This window comes from Equus asinus, chromosome 18, assembly GCF_041296235.1.
Source record: "Equus asinus isolate D_3611 breed Donkey chromosome 18, EquAss-T2T_v2, whole genome shotgun sequence".
NCBI classification, from domain to species: domain Eukaryota; kingdom Metazoa; phylum Chordata; class Mammalia; order Perissodactyla; family Equidae; genus Equus; species Equus asinus.
Window position 1 is genome coordinate 41,899,124 of NC_091807.1, and position 22,111 is coordinate 41,921,234.

General features: G+C 47.6%; 1 protein-coding gene across 30 annotated transcripts in view; it reads left to right on the plus strand.

Annotated features, from left to right (window-relative positions):
• The window catches only part of PCNT (pericentrin), a 148,638-nt gene that overhangs the window by 1,823 nt on the left and 124,704 nt on the right, over positions 1-22,111 (plus strand). For 23 of the 30 annotated variants that reach the window (XM_044751091.2, XM_044751101.2, XM_044751097.2 and 20 more), the window contains exons 2-7: positions 1,379-1,579; positions 8,319-8,414; positions 16,635-16,751; positions 18,288-18,543; positions 20,522-20,577; positions 21,860-22,034. In XM_044751091.2, coding sequence (XP_044607026.2) covers positions 1,379-1,579; positions 8,319-8,414; positions 16,635-16,751; positions 18,288-18,543; positions 20,522-20,577; positions 21,860-22,034 — 901 coding nt within the window. The remainder of the gene's footprint in view (positions 1-1,378; positions 1,580-8,318; positions 8,415-16,634; positions 16,752-18,287; positions 18,544-20,521; positions 20,578-21,859; positions 22,035-22,111) is intronic. The other 7 variants (XM_044751095.2, XM_070489105.1, XM_070489106.1 and 4 more) reach the window with 1 other exon arrangement.

Below are 22,111 nucleotides of genomic sequence, written 5' to 3' on the forward strand. Positions count from 1 at the left end.
GGTATTCAGTGCTGGTTCCCTCCCTTGAAACTACCGGGCGACTGTACTAAAGAGACCATTCAGAACACAGTGACTGGTGTGAGGCAGTGACAGGGATAGCAGTGTCTGATGGCAGGGTGACAGGCAGAGGACAGAGTGGCTTCATTCAGGCTTCTTGTGTAGGTGAAACTTCTGACTTGCGTTTGAGGAGGGAGGCTGAGGCATGCTTTTTTCTTCCTTTGCATGTGCCTGGCACACACGCCAGACCAGAGATGAAAGTGAGCTGGAGTTTAATGCTTGCTGTGTGGCTTCCCCGAGCTTGGCTTGATGTGTAAACGTGAGAAAATATGCTTGAAGGAGCGTTGAGGGTAATGAAGAAGATTGACTTCGTTGCAAGAAGAAACAAGTCAGAGACAGGACTATGGTGCAGGAATGGAGCTCACACATGGTCAAATGGGATGGAATGGGGCATGCAACGAATGAACCAATATAGGGCTGGTGTTGAAGTCAGTGTCTGTCCTTGGGAGACAGTTTTTTTCATAAATGGCCTTGTGTGATTTTCCTGTATCTGTGAAACTTATGCATTTCTATTATCATCTACACGAACGTTTAAGTGCATTTGCTTTTATGACCACGGTTGTCATTTGAAGGAACAGATGTCCCCCTGTGAAAAGCTGATGTTAGATCTCATACGTTTTGAATAAGGTGTTAGTGGGAGATGTGCATGAACAGAGTCTAAAACCCTCGGGTTTGAGGGACTGAAGAGAGCTAGGTTGTGCCTTCTAATGGGCGACATTCTTTGGAGGTCCCTGGTGCTTTTGTGAGCTGTGTCATGAAAAATAGAACATCTGATTCCATAAAGGAGGATGTTAGATTGACCTGGCTTAATTAATTTTTTGCTATTTCTGTACCTTGTCTCAGAATCTATGGCTAGGAAGTTTTGGCCAGGCTATGTATTTCCTTGATTGGGGGAAATGGGGACAAAAGGGGAGAGATTTAGGTTTTATGTAGTTTTAAACCTTAAACATGTCTTGATTAAGCTGTCTTTTAAATGAATTTTTTAAAATTTTATTTTTCTGTGAGCTGCCAGGGGCTAGGAAAGCTGTTCTGCCAGTCGACTGTATTGCTTTCTTTTGTCTGTTTGTAGACGTAATTAACAGTTCTCATTATTAGACTTTTTGGCTGTAATTCTGAACTTAAATCCTAGTGTCAGAGATATTAATGAAGGCAGTATTTGTGGGCAGGGGTCTATTGGCTGACGTGAGTCTGGCCAGGTGTGGCTGAGTGGGCTGGGCCAGCCCCGGAGCCTCATGTGCCCCACGAGCTCATTGACTTTGTGGTCCTGTTACTGTTTTCTCACTTATCTCTGCCTTTACTATTTCTCTACGTTTTTGCGCAGCTTGCTCACTTCCGACAGAGAAAAACAAAAGGTGACTGTGTGCATTCGAAGAAAAAGACGGCGAAGAGGAAGGGCTCGTCTGTCGATGCGCCTGTCCAGGAGGAGAGTCCGTTAGTTGCCAAGGGTGGACTCCTGGGAGGAGGGGACGTTTGCGAAAGTACATCATGTGGCGACACCCCTAATGGGGCAGGAGCAGTTCAGGTACTTTTGCTCATCTTGTGTTTTAAACTTTTGTTTATCTTCTAGTTATTGCTTCTGTAATTTACTAAAAGTGGTTTTTGGTCTGTTTTTGTCTACCGAAAGTGGGGAAAGAGAGTTTTATTTTAGTTTACAAAAGGAGAGTATATTTTTGTAGTTTTACTCCTGATAAGTTTTTCATCTTTATTAGACGGTTTTGAGAACTTTCAGATTGACTGTTTGAAGGCAAGCATCAGTATTAGTGTTTGCTTTGGTAATGAAAGTTTTACAGGTGTGAGTTCCCTGGGTGTGGCTGTGTGTATCAGCCCCTCTGACAGGTGTTTCCTTGGACACTTATAATATTCCATCACCCTCTCTCAAATCCACCTGCTTGTCATTCTTTGTCCTTTACTTTTGTTCTGAACGTGGGATGAGGAGGGAAGCTGTTGCAGAAATGGTGTCTTGCTGGAGGAGGTGCCACCGTCTGTGCTTGAGGCCTGAGAGCTGCAGGGGCTGGTGTGGCAGGTGAGTGGATGTGTGCATAGAGAGTGCTGGTCCTGCGTGGCCTCCCTGAGGCCTCTGATTGCCCACAGGTGGGCTCTCCTTGGGGTCTTCTTGTATGCATTATCGGTGAGGGGCCTTGAATTGTGAGTATCTCTTGCTGTGTTGTAATAGGGCAGGTGCAAGTTTAGCTGTTGGTTAGAATAGGCTTCCTTTGCCTTGTGTAAGTTTTTCTTTCTAAATATTGGCATTTGAGCTAACATCTGTTGCTAATCTTTTTTTTCCTTCTTCTTCTCCCCAAAGCCCTCCAGTAAGTAGTTGTATATTCTAGCTGTAGGTCCTTCTGGTTGTGCTCTGTGTGATGCCACCTCAGCATGGCTTGATGATGGTGCCGTGTCTGCACCCAGGATCCTAACCGGCGGAACCTTGGACTGCTGAAGCCAAGCTCATGAACTTAACCACTCGGCTATGAGGCCAGCCCCCTGTCTTGTATGAGTTTGATACTTTTGAAGAGTACTAGCTAGTTATTTTGTAGACTATCTGCCAGTTTGGGTTTGTTCAGTGTTTCCTCCTGATTGAGGTCAGGTCTTGCATTTTGGCAAGAATGCTGTGGAAGTGGTGGTCTGTGCAGTGCGGTGCTGCTTTGGGGTGGTGTCTCGCTGCTGGTGATGCTGACTGTGATCCCTCAGTTATGCAGGCCTGCTAGGTTTCTCTTGGTAGAGAAGCTACTAGTTCTCCCTTCGTAGTTCATAAGTATATTGTGTGAAGGTATTTAGACAGCCTGCAGATACTCTGTTTCTCTTCATACTTTCTTCCGTTAATTTTAGCTTCCATTGATGATTCTTGCCTGCAACAGTTATTACAGTGGTGTTGGCCAGATGGCAACTTTCTCTTCTCCTCATTCTGTCTACACGTGTTAATTGACATTCTACTCTAAGGAGGAGCTGTTGTTCTTCCCAATCTATTTGTTTATTCAATTACTTATATCAGTATGGATTCACAGATATTTATTCTCTGGGTTTTAATCCTCATATCAAGCATATCAGTGTTTATTTTGTTGTTGAAATACACAGATTTGGCCATTGGGAGCGCCTCTGAATTGGCATCCTTTTGACATGTCCTCTTGCTTTTCTGGCACCTAGATTTTCCAGGCTTATTTTGTCCTTTCCCTGTGACAGCCCTGTAACCAGCCATTTCTTCAAGGAGCCCTGGTTCCTTTTAGTGGAGAATGGCAATTAGAAACCAAGGTCTGGGTGCTAGGTGTGCTTATTGCTAGTGGGGTGTCATTTCTTCTAGGCTGTTTCAACAGGCAGAGTTAGGAAATATATAAATATACACACATCTGTATCTATATCTTTTCCTCTTTATTTGTATGATAAAAACCACAAATTCATACGAATACCTTCAATTCCAGTCCAGCACCACAGAAGTCATTCTAGCTTTTCCCTCTCCTTATTTTTAATTCCTTTTTTGAATAGTGAGAAACCTGGTTTCCTTATCTACAATATATTGACTTATTTGCTCCATCTTAAAATACACATTTGTTTCAGAATTGCCAACTCTCACTCCTGTGAAAAACAAATTTACTAACTAGAGTAGAATACTTGTATATAGTTCTTTTTGTTTTTATCATTCCAAAGTTTATTGTTTAGTGTTCCAAAGTTGTTAGGTTAGTTCTTTTATCCTTGCCTCTTCATTGTGGTTATTTTATTCATTTGTAGCATAGTTTATTGTTTGTATTTTATTTTGGTTCTTCTCACATCCAGGCTGATTTTAGTTCATTATTTTGGAGTAAGTGAAACGTTAATTACCAAGGTTCTAGGAATCAGAGCTGTACTCCAAGATTGGCATTTCCTCCTCTTCCCACTGCCCTGTTTCTATTTCTCACTTCTTCCCACCCCACTCACCCACCCTGTGGATGAACAGTCACTCTACTTTCTGGCTTATCCTTCCTGTATTTCTTTTTGCACAAAGGAGTAAATTCATCCCCTTTTTATATGAAAACTAGTGTGTTATCGATGATGTTTTGCATTTGGCTGTTTTCCTGCAGCAGTGTCTTGGAATCACTGCCCGTCACTTCACAGAGATCTTGCCCCTTGATTTTTTATGGCTGCATAGTGCATCCATTGGGTGGAGGCACCGTAGTCTGTTCAGCTGTCTCCGTGAATGGGCGTTTAGATTGTTTCCAGTAGTTTGCTTCACAAACAGTGTGGTGGTGAAAGACCTTGTTCATCTGCATTTTTATATCATAGGAGGTCTATTCTCAGGGTGAATTCCTTGAAGTGGTCAAAAGGTGAGTGTATCTGTAGTTTTGTTGGCTCTCGCTAAGTCCGCTCCATAAGGGACTTACCAGTTTGGATTTGCATCAGCAAAGTGTGTTATTGCCTGCTTCCGACAGCCTTGTGAACACAATGTCTTGTCACACTTTGAGTTTTTGGCATTCTGACCTATGGTTTCATTTCTCTTGGATCAGTACCTTGGGGGTGATATGGTTGGATGCTATGGTAGGTGTGTGTTTAACCTTTTAAAAATCTGCCAAAAACTGTTTTCCAAGGTGGGTGTACTGTTTTGCATCCCCACCAGCAATACAAGTTCAGCAATAAAAAAGAATGAGCATTCAAGACATACAAAGACATGGATGAACCTTAAATGCATATTGTTAAGTTGAAGGCTACCAATCTGAAACACTACATACTATATGGTTCTGTTTATATAACATTCTGGAAAAGATAAAACTATAGAGGCAGTAAACAGATCAGTAGTTGCCAGAGGTTGGTGGAGGGGAGGGTTGAATAGGTGAAGCATGGGATTTTTTAGGGCAGTGAAACTTCTGTATGATAATGTAAATTTTAAGAAATGAAGTAAGAAAATTTGTATGCAAATTTAAAAAATCATTTAGGAGATTGGAGGATCCCAGGATGGAATGCAGACTATAACCAAGATCCTAACTATATCACAGATGTATTACACAGATGTGTAAAGCAGCCTCACTGGAGGGGTTGAGGGGGAAAACACTGACCTGAGTTACTTTGGAAATGGGTAGAGTTTGTAAGACTGAAGGCAAGAGGAACTGTGTATAAACACTGTACTCGAGTTGGTAAAGTTGTGTCCCATGGAGGTCAGGGTTAACAATTTTGATAGTGCTGTACATGTATCCTGGAACTGAACAATTAAGAGATGGATGGTAGGCAGTGGGAGCTAGGTTTCTCATTGTCTGATAACATGCTCATGCAGCTCTGCCTTGGTTGGCTTTTGGGTTGATCTAAAGTTGAGAGTATCTAAGGTGAGGGCCCGTGGGGGTCTGGGCTGTAGAGGGAAGGCAGTAGAGAATAGGTGAGCTGGAGGAGAGGGAGAGACAAGATCAGGGGAGATGGAAAGGCATCGTCTTACTCTGCTCGAGCTGCCATAACGGAATACTGCAGGCTAGGTGACTTAAACAGCAGACATTTATTTTCTCTCAGTTCTGGAGGCTGGATGTCTTGAGATCAAGGTGCTGTTAGGGTGGGTTTCTGGTGAGGCGTCTTTTCCTGACTGGTAGGTGCTGCCTTCTTGCTGTGACCTCCCATGGCCTCTTCTGTGTGTGCAGAGAGAGAGAGGACAAGCCAGCGAGCTCTGGTGTCTTTTCCTTTTGTTATAAGGACACCAGTTCTGTCAGATTAGGGTCCCACCCTATAACCTCATTTAACCTTAATTACCTCCTTAAGGACCCATCTTCAAATACAGTCACATGGGGATTAGGGTTTCAACGTATTATTTTTTGGGAGGACAGTTCAGTCCGTAACGTTTTGCCCTCTGGCCCCCCAAATTCCTGTCCTTCTTGCATGCAAAATACTTTGACCCCATCCCAACAGCCCCAAAGGTCTTACCTCATTCCAGCATTTATTCCAAGTCCAAAGTCTCCTCTAAATATCATCTCATCAGATATGGGCAAAACTTGAGTTAGGATTCACCTGAGGCAAAATTCCTCTCCAGCTGTGAAACTAGAGTTATGTGCTTCCAAAATACTGTGGCGGGACAGGCATGGGATAGACAATCCCATTCTAAAAGGAAGAAATGGAAAAGAAGAAAGGGATGACAGGTCCCTAGCAAGTCCAGAGCCTAGCAGGCAAATTCTGTTTGATCTGAAGGGTCAAGAATACTCCTCTTTGGCGGATGCTCTGCCCTCTGGGCCCACTGAGGCTGTAGCATCACCCCCATGGCCCTGGGCAGAGGCCTCCTGGCCTCTGAAATTGAGGAGGGGACCCCACCCTCTGACACTGAGGAGGAAACAGCCTTGTCACCTGTGCCTATGGTGGGAATCGCAGGCTGATGACCTCTTAACTGCCTTCTGGTCATTCTTCCCTTTATAACTCTCTTCTGTCCTGTAGAATCTCAGAAGTCCAGAAGCCTTTCTTTATTTCATCCTGTCTCTGCTGGCATAATCCTGTCTCCATTGCTGATTCTGCTAAGATGGCTGATTAACTCCACAGTGATCTCTTTATGAAATGATTGTCCAGCCACACCCTTGGTGTTCTCTCTAGAGCAAGCTCTCTCCTTCTTTGTATTATGGATAGGCTGAGAATTTTCCAAATCTTCAAGTTCTGGTTCCTCCTGTGTTTTACTGTAAGCTCTGAGGAGAAGCAGGCTGCACCATCGACACTTTAGTTAGGAATCTCCTCAGCTAAATAGCCAATTTCATGGCTCACACATTCTGCCTTCCACAGAACACTAGGACACTATCCAGCTGAGCTCTTTATAGCATGGTTTGCCTTTACTCCAGTTTCTGGTGGCGTGTTCTTCATTGACGTCTGAGGCCTTGCCAGAGTCACCTTTGCTGACATCCCTTCACAGCAATGTAGACTTTTTTTAGTATGTACCTCAAAACTCTTCTAGTTTGTACCCATCTCCTGCTTCCAAAGCTGTTTCCATGTTTTTAGGTATTTGTTACAGCAGCACCCTACTCTTGGTACCCAGATCTGTGTTAGTTTGCTCAGCTGCCATAACATAAAACCCAGACTGGATGGCTGTTTTCTCACCGTTCTGGAGGCTGGATGTCTGGGATCAGGGTGCTGGCAGGGCTATTTTCTAGCGAGAGCTCTCCTCCTGGCTTGCAGGTGGCTGCCTTCTCAGTGTGTCCTCACGTGAGAGAGAGAGTGCTATGGTGTCTCTTCCTTTTCTTGTAAGGCCATGGTCCTATTGGATCAGGGCCCGCCTTAGGATCCCATTTAACCGTTATCATCTTGAAGGCCCTGTCTCCAGATGCAGTTGCATGGTGGGGGGTTGTTCTGGAGACACAATTTGACCATAACAGGCACCCCCAGTAGGAGAGAAGATAGGATCCATCTGAAGGTTGTTTTTAGAGAAAGGCTGTTGAAGTTTGATTTGACAGGTGGCAGGATGGAGTGGACATGCCTCCGAGTTCAGAGAGAGTAAGTGACATAATTATCTTTGTCTTTTTAAAGGACAGGATATGTTTGCCTGTGCATTAGAGTCAGCTTGAAATTCAGAAGGCTCAGGCTAGAATAACTGAACTCGAGGAAAAGCTTCTGAGCAAGCAGGATGCCATTGACAGGCTTGGTCTGGAGGTGGAGGAACCTCAGGCTCAGCTGGTTCGGCGTCCTGGCATTCCCTGCCAGCAGGATCATTGTTAACTTGCCAATGTCTCATCTATTTCCAAGGAAATATTGTGTTTAATGTAAAGTTCCAAGGCTAGGCCTTACCTTGTAACTCATAGGTTCATTTTGATGTGTCTGAGCTGGTGCCTTTCCATCCTCTGGCTAGGGAGTGATTTATTTGCCTGTTTAAAGACTGGGGTGAGATACAGGTACCTACTGGAAGGGGTGGGATCAGAAAAGAAAGATTGGAGAGTGGAGCAATGAGAGGAGACCCAGCAGCAACGCTGGTTGGCTTTCTGGAGGCTCCTGTGTGCTGAGGGAGTTCGGTCGAGGAGGGCTGGGTGGAACGTGGGTTGTGGTGTTGCTGGGCAATCTTGCCAGTGTCAGCCGTGCTCCCATGGTGACAGTGACACCTGGTGAAGGACACTGTGCCACTCAGAGGCTTCTGCCTGTAGCTTCATTCCATTTTTAGTGGAGACTGATTGCTATGATCTAGTTTTCTCAAATTAGGTAAGTTCAGTTAATTCTGAGTTATTTAAACCGTTGGAGGAGCTGGAGGGGAGCAGTGGTGCAGAGTTGGTGTGGGCGGGCAGGGAGGGCTGGGAGGGCCTGAGGCTGTGGCTCTGGATGCTGCTGTAAACGCTCTTCTCTGCCCCTTCCCCTCTTAGCTGGAGGACCCGGATGGAGAGAGGACAGAGGACTCGGAGCTCCCGCAGCAGGCGCTGGGTGGTGACTCTCTGGAACAGCCTGGGGTCATCACAAAGGTATTCTTCCTCGAGGTTCTCTGTTAAGGCGTGTTGCCTGTCAGAGGATTTCTCCCTGTTGTGGTAGAAATCCAAACCAGAGAGAGGACTCAATTTCTGAAGGGCCCTCTCTGTTTAAAAGTGGAAACTGGGAGCCAACCAGGCTGGAGGCAGAGCTTCTGCTGCAGGCCTTTCTTCCCTAGTACCCTGCCTGGAAGGTCTCTCTGTAGACTGCCTACTGGAGCCTGGATCTGCCTTCCTCGTGACCTTGATCTTCTGGGTGTTGGAGAGAGAAGGTTGCCTTTTGCACGCTGAGGATAACTGTCCTACACCTTCCCTTGTGGAGTGATTGCCTCGCGTCTCCTGCAGTCGGTGTGATGGGTCCCAGTGTGGAGCTGTGAGGCGGTCTGCCACCCAGAGCTGCAGCAAGAGGGCGGGCTTGGGGTCGTCTTAATATCCCCGTTTCTGCCACAACGCCTGGTGTGAATTCCATGTGTCTTGAATTGATGACCTTTATTTAATTGATGTGGCTTTTGTTAGTATTTGGAAGGGAATTTATTAGATATTGAGTTGACTAATTTCAAAGTATTAAGTCTATATTCTAGGCATTTGATTCTACTGGACTCAGTTCACAGTACTTTAGGCAGTGAGCAAGTTTAGTTTAATCTGTATTATTGCGGGAGAGATCTAGATCATAGGCAGGGCCTGGAAAAATGGTCTCTGGTGGGGTCCATAAAACCCACCTTTAAATACACGTTATCATACTTGTTTCAAACTGTGATGTGTAGCATATGTATAGAAGAGTACGAAGTACGTAAAACTTGCATGCAGCCTAACAAATGGGTACACAGTGAGCACCACTGGATGCCTCTGCAGGTGGAAACAGGATGGGCCTGGATGCCTCCTTGTGCCCCACCCCACCCCAGCCCAGAGTTGATGCGGTCCTGAGTTCCATGGTGATTGTGCTTTAGGAGTTTGTGTGAATGGACCAGACATGATTCTGATCTTTTTCTACGTTTTACCTTCCAGTATCTTTGCATCTTTATATTTTAGATATGTATCTGGTAAACAGTAGAGAGTTGATCTTTTAAAATTATTCTGACAATCTTTGTGTTTTTAATAGACAGTTTAATTCATTTACATTTAATGTAATCGCTGATGTATTTGAGCTTACATCTATCATTTAATTTGGGCTTTCTATTTGTCCTGCTTGTTTTGTTTCTTTTTTCTTCCTTTTTACCTTCTTTGGATTATTTTATATAGGAGATTTTTTTTTTTAATTCTCTCTTTACCCATTTTGAGGTAATAACATACTCAGTTTCTATTCTTTTAGTGGTGAGCTTTTTAAATCCAACATTTACACTTAAATTATCTAAGTCCAGATTTAGTCAACACTTGCAGTTTCCTCCTAGATAGTACAAGGACTTTAGAATCCTTTAACTCCATTTATACTTCCCGTAATGTACATTTTTGTCATGGTTTTTTTAATTGTAAAATATACTTAAGATTTACCATTTTAACTATTTTTAAGTACACAGTTCAATTGTATTAAATACATTCATAATGTTGTGCAGCCATCACCACTGTCCGTCTCCATAGCTCTTTTCATCTTGTAAAACTGGAACTCTGTATCCTTTAAACAATAACTCCACATTCCCCCCAGCCCCGCCTCTGGTGCCCACCATTCTACTTTTGGTCTCTATGATTTTGACTACTCTAAGTACCTCATATAAGTAGAATTATACAGTATTTGTCTTTTTGTGACTGGCTTATTTCACTTAGTGTAATGTCCTCAAGGTTCATCCATGTCATAGCATATGTCAGAATTTCCTTCCTTTATAAGGCTGAATAATATTCCATTGTATGTCTAGACCACGTTTTGTTTATCCATTTGTCCACTGATAGACACTTGGTTTGCTTCCACATTTTAGCTATTGTGAGTAGTGCTACTGTGAACATGGGTGTATGAATATCTATTTGAGACCCTGCTTTCGGTTCTTTTGGGTGTATATGGAGAAGTGGAATTGCTGTATCATATGGTAATTCTATTAGTTTTTTGAGGAACTGCCATGCTGTTTTCCACAGCAGCTGCACCATTTTACATTCCCACGAGCAGTGCACAAGGGTTCCAATTTCTCCACATCCTCGCTAACACTTGTCATTTCTATTTTTTTTCAGTAGCCATCCTAATAAGTGTAAAGTGGTTTGTTTTACATTTCTTTTTTTAAAAATAATTTTTAACCCCACAGTCCATCCATCTGTCCAACTATCTATCCAGATATCTATTTGTTTACTGCTTTAAATAAACTTAATTTTGGACTAGTTACAGATTTACAGAAAAGTTGCAGAGATAGTTCAGTTTGTGTGACCTTCGCCCCACTTCCCTACTGGTAACGTCTTACACACCATGGCACTTTTGACAAGGCACATTTGGATTTCACCAGTCTTTCTGCTAATTAGCTTTTTATTTTTCTTTTTATATGTGAGCTGCTGCCACAGCATGGCCACTGACAGACGAGTGGTATAGGTTTGCGCCTGGGAATTGAAACCAGACCGCCAAAGCAGAAGGCGCCAAACTTAACCGCTAGGCCACCCGTTCTGGCCCTAGCGTGCTTTTTCTATCTGGGATCCCATCCAGGACTCCGCATTGTGTTTAGTTATCTTGACTCCTTTCCCTCCTCAGGTCTCTTGACGGTTCTCCCTTTTCCTTATGTTTGATGACCATGGCAGTTTTAAATAATACTGGTCAGTTATAGACCTTCCCTCAGTTTGGGTTTGTCTGACATTTTCTCATATTTAGACTCAAGTTAGAGATTTCTGAAAATGATACCATGGAGGGATATGCCCTTTTTGTCACATAGTGTCAGCCAGTTTCACCTGTAAAAGTACAGTTTTTCCCCTTTGTAGAGTCTCTTCCTTGGAATCGCGTCACAAGCCCAGCCCACACAATGGAGGGAGAGGCAGGGCCGCCTTCTGTGGGGAGCCCTGGCCATGCACTGTGTCTAGAATCCTTCTGCAAGAAAGATCTCTCTCTTCTCACCCGTCAATTAGTTTATCAATCATATATTTATGTCAGTATGGGCTCATGTGTATTTGTGTTATACTTCAAGTTATAGCCCCAAACTATGTTGTTGCTCAGACTATTTCAGTTCTGCCCATGGGAGCTCTTTCTGATGGGCTCCCCTGTCCCATCGACATACCCATCCTTTGTTTTGTAAGCATATCCTGGCTTTCTGGCACTACACAGTACTCCAGGCTCATCTTGCACTTTCCCTGCCTCAGTTCTAGAATCATCCATTTCCCCAAAGAGCCCTGGTTCCTTTTATTGGATGGTGATATTTAGAAACCAAGACCTGGGCACTGGGTGTGCTTGCTGCTTCTAAGCCCCAGTGGACAGAGCTAGGAGATCTGAGTATGGATGCTTGTCCACATACATGCATATATCTGTACTTATTTCTGCACATCTGTCTATATAAACGTCTTAAAATAACCTTGAGGGCAGACTGTTGTCCTAGACTCCAGCACCTCAGGGGTCATTACACAGCAATTCCACCCCCCCAGTCTTCCCCGTGCGTCCACCGTGTAGGCAGCCTCTCCTGCTTCCCCATCCCCTGGCGACTGCTGACCTGTTTCTGTTCCATAGTTTTGCCTTTTCCAGAATGTGGTGCATATGGAATCCTAGAATACATAGGCTTTTGGGTCTGACTTTTTGAATCACATAGCAAAATGAATGTAGGATTCATGCTAGTTGTTCCTGCTCAGTCCTCACCCTCTCACTGTGCCATTGCATGGTGTGCCAGTCTGTTGGTCACTTATCTGCTGAAGGACAGCTTGCTTCTTTTTTTTTTTTTTTTTGAGGAAGATTAGCCCTGAGCCAACTACTGCCAGTCCTCCTCTTTTTTGCTGAGGAAGCCTGACCCTGAGCTAACATCCGTGCCCATCTTCCTCTACTTTATATGTGGGATGTTTACCACAGCATGGCGTGCCAAGTGGTGCCATGTCTGCACCTGGGATCCGAACCAGTGAACCCCGGGCTGCTGAGAAGCAGAACGTGAGAACTTAACCACTGTGCCACCCGGCTGGCCCCACAGCTTTCTTGCTTCCAGTTTTTTGTGCTTATGAATAAGGAGTTTGGTTTTTAGTGGTCAATTTTTGTTGTTTAGGTTTAGCATCGTATTTCCTATCTTCTTTGCCCTTTATTTATTTTTTGACTTTCCATGTGGGGCCATATTCCTTCTGCCTCAAGAATACCCTTAAGGGGCCGGCCCCATGGCCGAGTGGTTGAGTTTATGTGCTCCGCTTCTGTGGCCCAGGGTTTCGCCGGTTCAGATCCTGGGTGCAGACTTAGCACTGCTCATCAAGCCATGCAGTGGTGGCATCCCACATGGCACAACCAGAGGCACCTCACAGCTAGAATATACAGCTAGGTACTGGGGGGCTTTGGGGAGAAGAAGAAAACAAAAAGATTGGTAAGAGATGTTATCTCAGGGCCAATCTTTAAAAAAAAAAAAGAATACTCTTTAGCGTTTCCTCTAGCAAGACCCTTCTTGTGCCAAATGCTCCCAGTTTTGTTTTCCTGACTGTATTTTTATTTTGTTCCCCTTACTTCTCGGAGGTTAGTCTCACTGGTGGAGGCGTCTCCGTTGGCCTGTCTCTCTCACTGGGGTTTCGTCCTTGCTCTCCCTGGCTCCCCCGGCTGTCTGGATGCTTGGAAGACTTTCTGTCTTTACCATTCTGCAGTCGCCCTTTGCTGTGTGTGGGTGTGGATTTCATGATTTGATTAATCCTACTTGGGGTCATGGTGTTTTTGAATCTGTAGTTGATGCCCCTCGCTTCTAGAAAGTCTGCAGGCAGTATCGCCCTGTGTAGCTCCTGCCCACTCTCTCTCAGCCTGGAATTCCACTTATGGTTTAGGCCTTTTCTTGCATACGCAGTTCTCATCCTGTTGTCCAGGCTTTCCTGCCTTTGTCCTTTCTGCCACATTCAGCATCGTCCCTCATGCTGACTTTGGTTATCTCTACAGAATGTGCTATTAAACCTGTCTACAGAGTTGTTGATTTTGTCTTTGCTGTTTCTATTTCAGACCGTCTTTTTGGATTTCTTAAAATCAGCTATGTCATTCTGTATAAATTTATGTTTTTTAGAGATATTTTCAAGCTGCTTTTGTTTTGTTTGGTTTTTGGTGGTTTTTCTTTGAGGAGGATTAGCCCTGAGCTAATATCTGACACCAATCCTCCTCTTTTTGCTGAGGAAGACTGGCCCTGAGCTAACATCCGTGCCCATCTTCCTCTACTTTATATGTGGGATGCCTGCCGCAACATGGCTTGACAAGCAGTGTGTAGGTCTGCACCCAGGATCTGAATCGGCGAACCCCGGGTTGCCGAAGTGGAGCATGTGAACTTAACTGCTGCGCCACCTGGCCGGCCCCTGCTTTTATTTTAAGCATAACTGTCCTTTCCTTTTTATGAGGAAATTGGTCTGAACTTTGCTTCGTATTTGGAAGTATGACCAACTATTCACTTTAAATGTGTGGCTGGGAATTATTTGAGTCACTTTGGTTTTTGGTTTTTTGGGCTGCAAACTTGTAAGTGTTGCTTCTCAAGATCTTTCTTTTTAATGCTTTGTCTTCCGTGTCTCTGTTGTTCTTCCTGGAGTAGCTGTGGTATGCTTATCTCTGGAGGGTGTTCGTCTGGTTTCTGTGAGAATGTCTGTGTCCTGCCTCGCTGGAGCTGCTGCAGATGGTGCCAGGTCTTTACCGCCTCAGTGTCCCACAAGTAGCTCTTTGCTGGGACTTACTTTTATGTCAGTTCCTTTGCTTGGGAGTTCCTGCACCCCATGCTTTGTGTACATTGTGAACACACGTCAGGAGCAGGCCTCTGCCCAGCCTGCTTCATTGGAGACGAATGCACTTACCCTGGGGGCAAGTGTGTCTGTCCTGTCCTGCGATGCAGCCTTTCAGGGCACCTGGCTTGATTCTTACACTGCGTTTCCAACCACCCTCCTGGCACAGCCTCTGATTCCGGGACGATGCACTGTTCTAACTCATCCCTGTCTCCCCAGATTGTTTCAGTTTTCAGGTCTGTCCTGTCTGCATGTGGGGTGTCCCTTTCTTAAGAGCATTTAAAGTCACTCTTGTTGTGTTTTATCTAGCAATTCTAGATGTTTGTAGCAAAAAGGCTTTAAGATCATGCCTTTTATGTTTAAAACTGGACGTTCCTACGTTACCTTTTCCAATTGGAAGAAGGAACTTTGAAAAAGGATCCATAATTGACTCCACTCCCCTTTCTGCACAGTTGCTTCTCCTTGTTGCTGTTTGCTAGAGGAACGCTTGTGTGGGCATTTTCACCCACAGTTTGTCTCCGGGTGCCAGCTCGGTTCTGGGCATCTCAGATGTGCATGTAGAGAGCAGCCGGCGCCTCTGCAGGGCTGAGGGGCCGGGGTCGATGTGGTGCTGGGCACAGAGGCCGGGCAGGTGCCTAGAGGAACTAGACAGATGAGGAGGCATGGCCGTGCAGGGCTCGAGGGCCGCATGTGAGGGGCTTTATTCCTAGGGTGGTGGGCACACTTAGAAGTTTAAGGAAGAGTGTGACAAGAGCAGGTTTTCTTTTTGAGTGCGTTTGCTGCCTCCAAGCTGATGACAGCGCCTAAGGCCAAGTGACCATGGGGGCAGCCAGCTGTGCTCATGGGAATGGAGGGATGCCAGGACAGGCCCTGGCTGGCTGTGCGGTGGTATGAGGGGAGGCGGGAACAGGAGGACTATGCGGGTTTGGCGTGCTGTTAACTGAGGTAGAGAACTTGGCGGAGCCCCAGTTTGGGCAGAAAAATCCAGTTTAGTTTTGGTTATTTTGAGTCTGAGGTGCGGTGTAGACAAGTGGGTAGCCTGGGGCCCCAGAGACGTCTGTCTGTGCACCGGAGAGGCTGGGAGGCCCGCAGGGCGAGGGGCTGGCTTTTGGGAGTATGGAGGGGAGGGGACCGCGGTGCCGTGCTGGTATACAGCATGTAGCTTTCTTCTCCCTTTGGATTGTTGATGATGAAAATGTTCCCAGAGGTGGGAGTGTTAAGACAGAAGCATTTTCTGTGGCTCTTGACGTTTGTTGTCACATAGCTTTTAAGAAAAAAGCTCCACCAACTTATTCGGTCATTGACTGTTTGGTTAATTTGTTTCCTGGTGACCTTGGTGACATTGAGGGTCAATGTTATCATCACCCACTTTTGCTTAGTGGCTATGAAATGTTCTTTAAGATGTATGTCTTGGGGCTGGCCCCGTGGCCGAGTGGTTAAGTTCATGCGCTCTGCTGCAGGCGGCCCAGTGTTTCGTTGGTTCGAATCCTGGGTGCGGACATGGCACTGGTCATCAAACCACGCTGAGGCAGCGTCCCACATGCCACAACTAGAAGGACCCACAATGAAGAATATACAACTATGTACCGGGGGGCTTTGGGGAGAAAAAGGAAAAAAAAAAAAAAAAGTGTGTCTTCAGGTTCGTGTAGTTCTGTCGGCACTCCCCCATCCAGGCATTTCATGATGGTTTCTCTCCCGTAAGTGTCACTTCCCTCCTCTGCCTGAGGGACAGCGGCCTGGAGGCCACGCCTTTCATCTCTGTCAGCACCTGCAGCCTCTCCTTCTGGGGTTTCCAACTTTACACTAAGCTACTTAAACAGGTTGAGTATTCTTTCATAGTTATTATTTTTATTGAGTTATAATTCACATAACGTAAAATTCACCGTTTTTAAACATGTGCTTAAGTGGCTTTTAGTACATTCGTTATATTGTGCAACCATCACAACTAATTCCAAAACCTGTTCTTCAGCCCAAAAGGAACCCCGTCCCCATTAGCAGTCACCTCGTTCTTCCCTCCTCTGACCACCACCTGCATTCTCTCCCGGGTGTGCCTCTGTTTCCTGTTGATGGAAGCCTGACCATATGCTGTGTGTCTGGCTTCTCTCACTGAGTACGTGTCTCCAGGTTCACCATGTTATCGCATGTGTCAGTACCTTATTCCTTTTTATGGCTGAGTGAGAGCCCGTTGCATGGATGCACTGCGTTTTGCTCATCCGTTCACCCGTTGGTGGACACTGGAGTTGCTTCTGCCTTTTCGTGGTTGTGACCAGTGCTGCTGTGACATTGATGGACAAATTTTGTGAGAAGCTGTGTTGTCAGTTCTCTCTGGTGTCATCCTCTTTGGCTATGTGCTTTCTCGGGTGACTTCTCTGAGTTACGTGCTTTGCTTTCCTGCTCCAGGAATGTGAACAAGAACGTGACCCTGCAGGTGCTGAACTGCTGAGCAGACAGGAGGAGGAGGCTGGCGGACAGCAGTGGGCAGTGGCAGAGCTTCGGCAGCTGACAGAGATGCACCAGGTGCAGTTGTAGAGCCAGGTGACCCTGGGACACTCGGGCTGCAGTCCAGGGCCTCAGGGGCTCAGCCGAGTCCTTGCACTTGCTCTGTCATTTACACCAGGACACAGTGGTTTTGGGATCTGGGAGGGTTGCAGGTAGGAGAGATTTGTCACAAAGTGGACGGCTGTGTGCTGCAGGCTTGCTGTCTGTACTTGTCTGGTTTGTTCTGTTTTCACGTCTGCGTGGGGCTGTTGAAAGCACAGTTGGAGGGATATTCATGGACACCTGGTGGCAGCAAGTCTGGCCGGGTGACAGGCTGTGTAGGGGGCACTCGCTGCAGGCCAGCCTCTCCCTGTCAGCTGCTGACCCCACTCTTTAAACACCAGCAGTACTGTAGCGGAGAGGGATCCTGAAGCAGCAGGAGCCATGGGGGTGGAGCTGTGTGCGAGGCCCCTGGGTGGCTGCTACGCTCTTGGCCTTGGGGTCAGGGCCGGACCCTTGGAGCGAAGGGACTGCTGGACTCGCTCCACCGGTGGGAGAGCTGGCCAGCACCCTGTCCCTCCCCGGGGGTTGCTGCTGGCCTCTTCAGGACGTGTATTCTCTTCCATGTTTTCTGTGTCTTCCTCTCCTTTATTCATTTTCTCTTTATGCTTTTCTGTGTGTCCCTTAAGTGCCTGGTTCCAAGCATATTTTTCTGTTTTTGTGTTAATTGGGAGTCAGGTGTTGCTTCCTCTGTGTCAAACAGTTGGACGCCTGGAACCCTGGCCCGTGGAGGCGGTGGAAGGAGAAGCGGATCCCTCATGTCTCAGGCACAGAAGTTCTCTTTTGTTCCCCGCTGCCCGCGTTCCAGAGCAGTGAAGTGCCCAGCTCACCTGTCTCTGGTCTGGGATGTGGGGTTCCTGTCGGTGCTGTTAGCTCAGTGGTCGCTGGTCACTGTTCAGTTTCACCCTTGTTGACACTGACTGTCACAGAGAACCTGCTGTCAGTGTTCTGGTGTTGTCTCATGTGCATTAGCAGGGGTTTTGCAATATCTGAAACGTCTGCTCACCTGTCCCTAGCCAGGCTGGGCCTCCGGGCCGTGGACTCTGTCTGGATGAAGGTGGGGGCTGTCCTGCAAGGCGCTGGCCTGTGTGTGGCCAACGTCGTTGTCTGAGGAGGAACAAAGAGGCAGTGGTTATGGCCCCTGCCCTCCAGGAGCCTTGGTTTAGTTGGAGGAGAGGATGTGTAACTGGAGGGGCTTCCAGGGAGGGGCAAGTGGCCACTTTAGGTTAGGTGGTCGGGACGTTGCTGGCTGTGCCAGGGCAGCGGGCTGCACTGAGGTCCTGTGAGGAGCTTGCCTGGGACTGAGCAGGGGCTGAGCTGGTGCTGTCCCTCGAGTGTGAGGCTGGTGCGGAGCAGCAGGAATAACATGGGAAGGGGCGCTGCGGCAGTGTCTGGGCAGGAGCAGTCAGTGCTTGCAGACAAGTAAACTGTGGCCACCCAGAAGACAGGGCCATGCTGGGGTGCGCTCTGTAGTGTGCTCTCCCCGCGCCACCCCAAAATCGCCTCTCTCCTCAGCCGGTGCCCCTGCTGGAGCTGGAGGCGCTGCGTCTGAGCCTGAGCAACATGCACACAGCGCAGCTGGAGCTGACGCAGGCCAACCTCCAGAAGGAGAAGGAGACGGCGCTGACGGAGCTGCGGGAGATGCTCAACGGCCGGCACGCGCAGGAGCTGGCCCTGCTGCAGAGCAGGCAGCGGCTGGAGCTGGAGCTCATCAGGGAGCAGCACGCCCGCGAGCAGGAGGAGATGGCGCTGCGGTGCGGCCAGGAGACAGGTATGGGCATGCGGGCGGGGTGGGGCTTTGAGGTGACCTGTGTGAAGCACAAGTCCCTGCTCCTGGAGTTGGAAAGCAGGTGGCCCATCACGGCGCCTCCCTGGGAAGGTGTTCACATGCTGGTCTCCGTGCCCACAGGAAGTGCAGCATGTGGTGGCATGGGCACCCACCCAGTGCCCAGGGGTTGTCCATGTCTGGGTGGTGCAGTGTGTGTCCTACTCTGCTGTCCCTTTGCCTTCTCTGGGCTTGTGTTAAATTTTTTTCTTTTTTGGTGAGGAAGATTGGCTCTGAGCTAACATCTGTGCTGATCTTCCTCTTTTTTCTGTGTGGGATGCTGCCACAGCATGGCCTGATGAGGAGCGTGTAGGTCCATGTCCAGGATCCCAACCCGCGAACCCTGGGCCCCTGAAGTGGAATGCACAGACTTAACCACTACGCCACCAGGCCAGCCCCGGGCTTGTGTTAGTTTTTGAAACAATGTTGTTGGAGATGATTTGCTCACGTGCTGGGAGTTTCTGTGTCTGCGTCTCTGACAGGACTCCATCTGTGGCCAAGCTCTGTCGAGCCTGACCCAGATGCCCTGGTACACAGAACCCCAGACCCCAGAATGGGGCCATGCCACTCCTGTGGCTGCTAGGTGCCTCTTCATCTGGCCTAGACTGAGCTCTTTTTGTCTAAAATACACTTTTATCTTTTCACTTGAATGTTTCTTTTGTACGTTTTTTGCTGAAGCTGTTGCTACTTTTTGTACGCATCTGATGTTTACATAATCACTTTATTTCCTATAATTCACATACTACACAACTCACCTATTTGAAGTGTACCCTTCAGTGGTTTTTAGCGTATTTAGAGTTGTGTGAACTGCCACAATCTGAGTTCAGAATGTTCATGACCCAAAAATCCTGCACCCTTGGCAGTTCCTCATTTTCCTGCTGGCATGAGTGGCTGCTTATCTGCCCATTGGTGAGTTTTCACTTGAAAAATAAAAACACGTGCCTGGCTGTGAATGTGCTGGGACCCCACCCCGAGAGTGGGCCAGTCTTCTCAGGTTCTTGTGATGCCTTTCCGTGTTTCTTCAACTGGGTTCGGGCGCATACAAATACAGAGGTTTACATCACCTGTTTTATTTTTTAAAATACAAAACATGCTTTGCCTTAGGCCCCTTCTGGTGCTGTTTGCTCCTGACACACCCCTGGGAACGGGTTCATGGAGAGGCCCATGCTTGCCCTCTGCTCCTAGAGGCTCTGCCCTGGGCTGGCCCTGTGGACAGGGCTGCCGTCTGGCCCTCTGCCTGAATTCGGGACTCGCTCAGGCTGCGCTCACTGTGCACCTGCTGTGTTGCCTGTTGTGTGGTGCCCTCTCCCCAGCTCCCCCCAACCCTTTCCTAAAGCCCTGCCATCTCTCCCTGGCACCCAGATCTCCAGATGCACACCTGGCTCTCAGGCCATGCTTGGCCATGCCACTGGCCCGGCCTTGTCTTCTTCCTCCACCTCCGGCACCTAGTGCCTCTTGTGCTTCTTTCTCCGCAGGTTTGGGAGCGTTGGGTCCTAGAACGTCTCTTCCTGTCTTGATGCACTTGTCTTCTAGCACCTGGGCTGGACTCTGGCGCAGAGGGAGCCTGGGTGCGTGGGGGCCCTGTGTGGAGCCAACAGGCTGAGCTTCTCATGACCAGAAGGGTGATGAGGGTTCAGGGTGCTCAGTGACCTGTGCAGCCCCGGAGTCAGCCTTGTCCTGGTCATCCTCTGTTGTCACGGTGGCTGGAAATCTCGCTGTCCTTGGTTTGGGCATGAATATAATTTGTTAATTAGCCAGACATCGTCACCTTCTTGTCCTTTACAGACGTGTCCTATTGTCCCGTTCACACTGGCGAGTGCTTTGTGGAGCAACCAGTGGGCGCCGGGAGCGCTCTCATCTCCTGGGCGATCAGACTGGAAAAGTCTGAGATCAGTGATCCAAGCTACTTATGTTTTTCTTGCAGCCGAGCTGAAGGAGAAGTTGCAAATAGAAATGGAGAAAAATGTCCAGATGATAGAGGTACGTACGATTGGAAACGTCATTCTGTGTGTGCAGTATTTTTCCTTTTCTCCCCATCCCTCCAACTTGCCCCCTACCCTGGAACCCTCCACAGAGGAGCCCCTGACCTTGACTTGAACGAGATCCATTCAAAGCTTTGGCTGAATGTGCTGGTGGGAAGTGTATTGCATTTTCTTTTAGAGGTATGACCTTCTTTTATTTGTACAATTTGAATTTGTCACAATGACTTGTTTTGGTGTTTCGTGTTGACTTCGGTAACGTGAGGCTGTGCCATCCCGAGTCTGGTTTCTGAGTGGCCCCTGTGGTCTGGCCCTCGCTGTGCCCTGGACGTCTTCGTCCTTACAGCCGGATGTCCCAGCACAGGGGAGCACGGACTGCTGAGATGATGTGAAGTGCGTAGGGTACAGGGGCAGGGACGTCACAGGAGCCACAGAGGGAGGAGGCGTGGCAGTGGGGTGCAGAGTGCACCTGTGGGCAGAGCAGCCAGGCCTGGAGTGTTCACGCTGCTGCGGCCAGCGCTGGGCGATGTCACATGAGGGCTGTGCTTACCACTCTGGATTGTCTTGTAGTTATCCTTCTGCTGTCACCCCACACCCCCTTTTTGGGGGAAAGAGGTGTATTGTAGGGTGTAACAGAGTGAGCTCTTTTCTAAGGAAATCTCTTGCTGGAACTTTTGATCCTCGTGATCAGTCCTTTTCTCAAGGCTGAGTTTGTGGAAGGGCTGTTAGTGTGAGTGACAGTGGGGGACGTGGATGACATCAGGGGACCTGGCAGCATGGGGCTGTGTGTGATGGGCACGTGGGTGTCTCTGTCCTGCTGCTCTGTTTGGACAGTGGGTAGAGGACAGTCCTGAGTGGGGGCTTGTGCCCCGCCCCCACCCTCTGAGCTGGACAGCGAGACTCGTTTCTTAGGGCATTTGGGCAGAGACTGGCTCCCGGCAGAGGTCTGTGAATCACCGTAGACTCACGGGTCTTGCTCGGGGTATCGGGGGCATGGGTCATTGTGAGTGACCACAAGCCTGGGCTCTGTTCAGAGGCTGGTTCTGTGCTGGGCAGCTGGTTCTTGTCTTCTCCCTGGTTGTTTGCCTAGTGAGTGCTCCCGTCCTATCCCTTTTGGGGGTAGTGGACGGACCGAGTGGACATCGCGAGCTGGTTTCCTGTGGTGACAGTCTGGTCTGGGCAGGGTGACTGCCCACTCCAGGTTTTCGAATGTGTGATTTAAATTTTTCTACCACAGATGATCAACTATTGGCCATAATCTCCTTTTTCCTTATTTAAATCAGACCCTGAAGCAAGACTGGGAATCTGAGAGGGATTTATGCTTAGAAAACCTACGCCAAGAGTTATCTGGAAAGCATCAATCAGAATTGGAGAATTTACAAAACCAATTTAAGAAAGAAATGGCAGAACAGAAAGCTGAGTTGGAGGAGATTTTTCAAGCCAAAAATCAGGCTGAATGTGAGTATCTAGTTAAAATGAGCAAGTTTGGAAGGGGGACGAAGTTTTCCTGTGTAATACTAGAGTGAATGTCATGT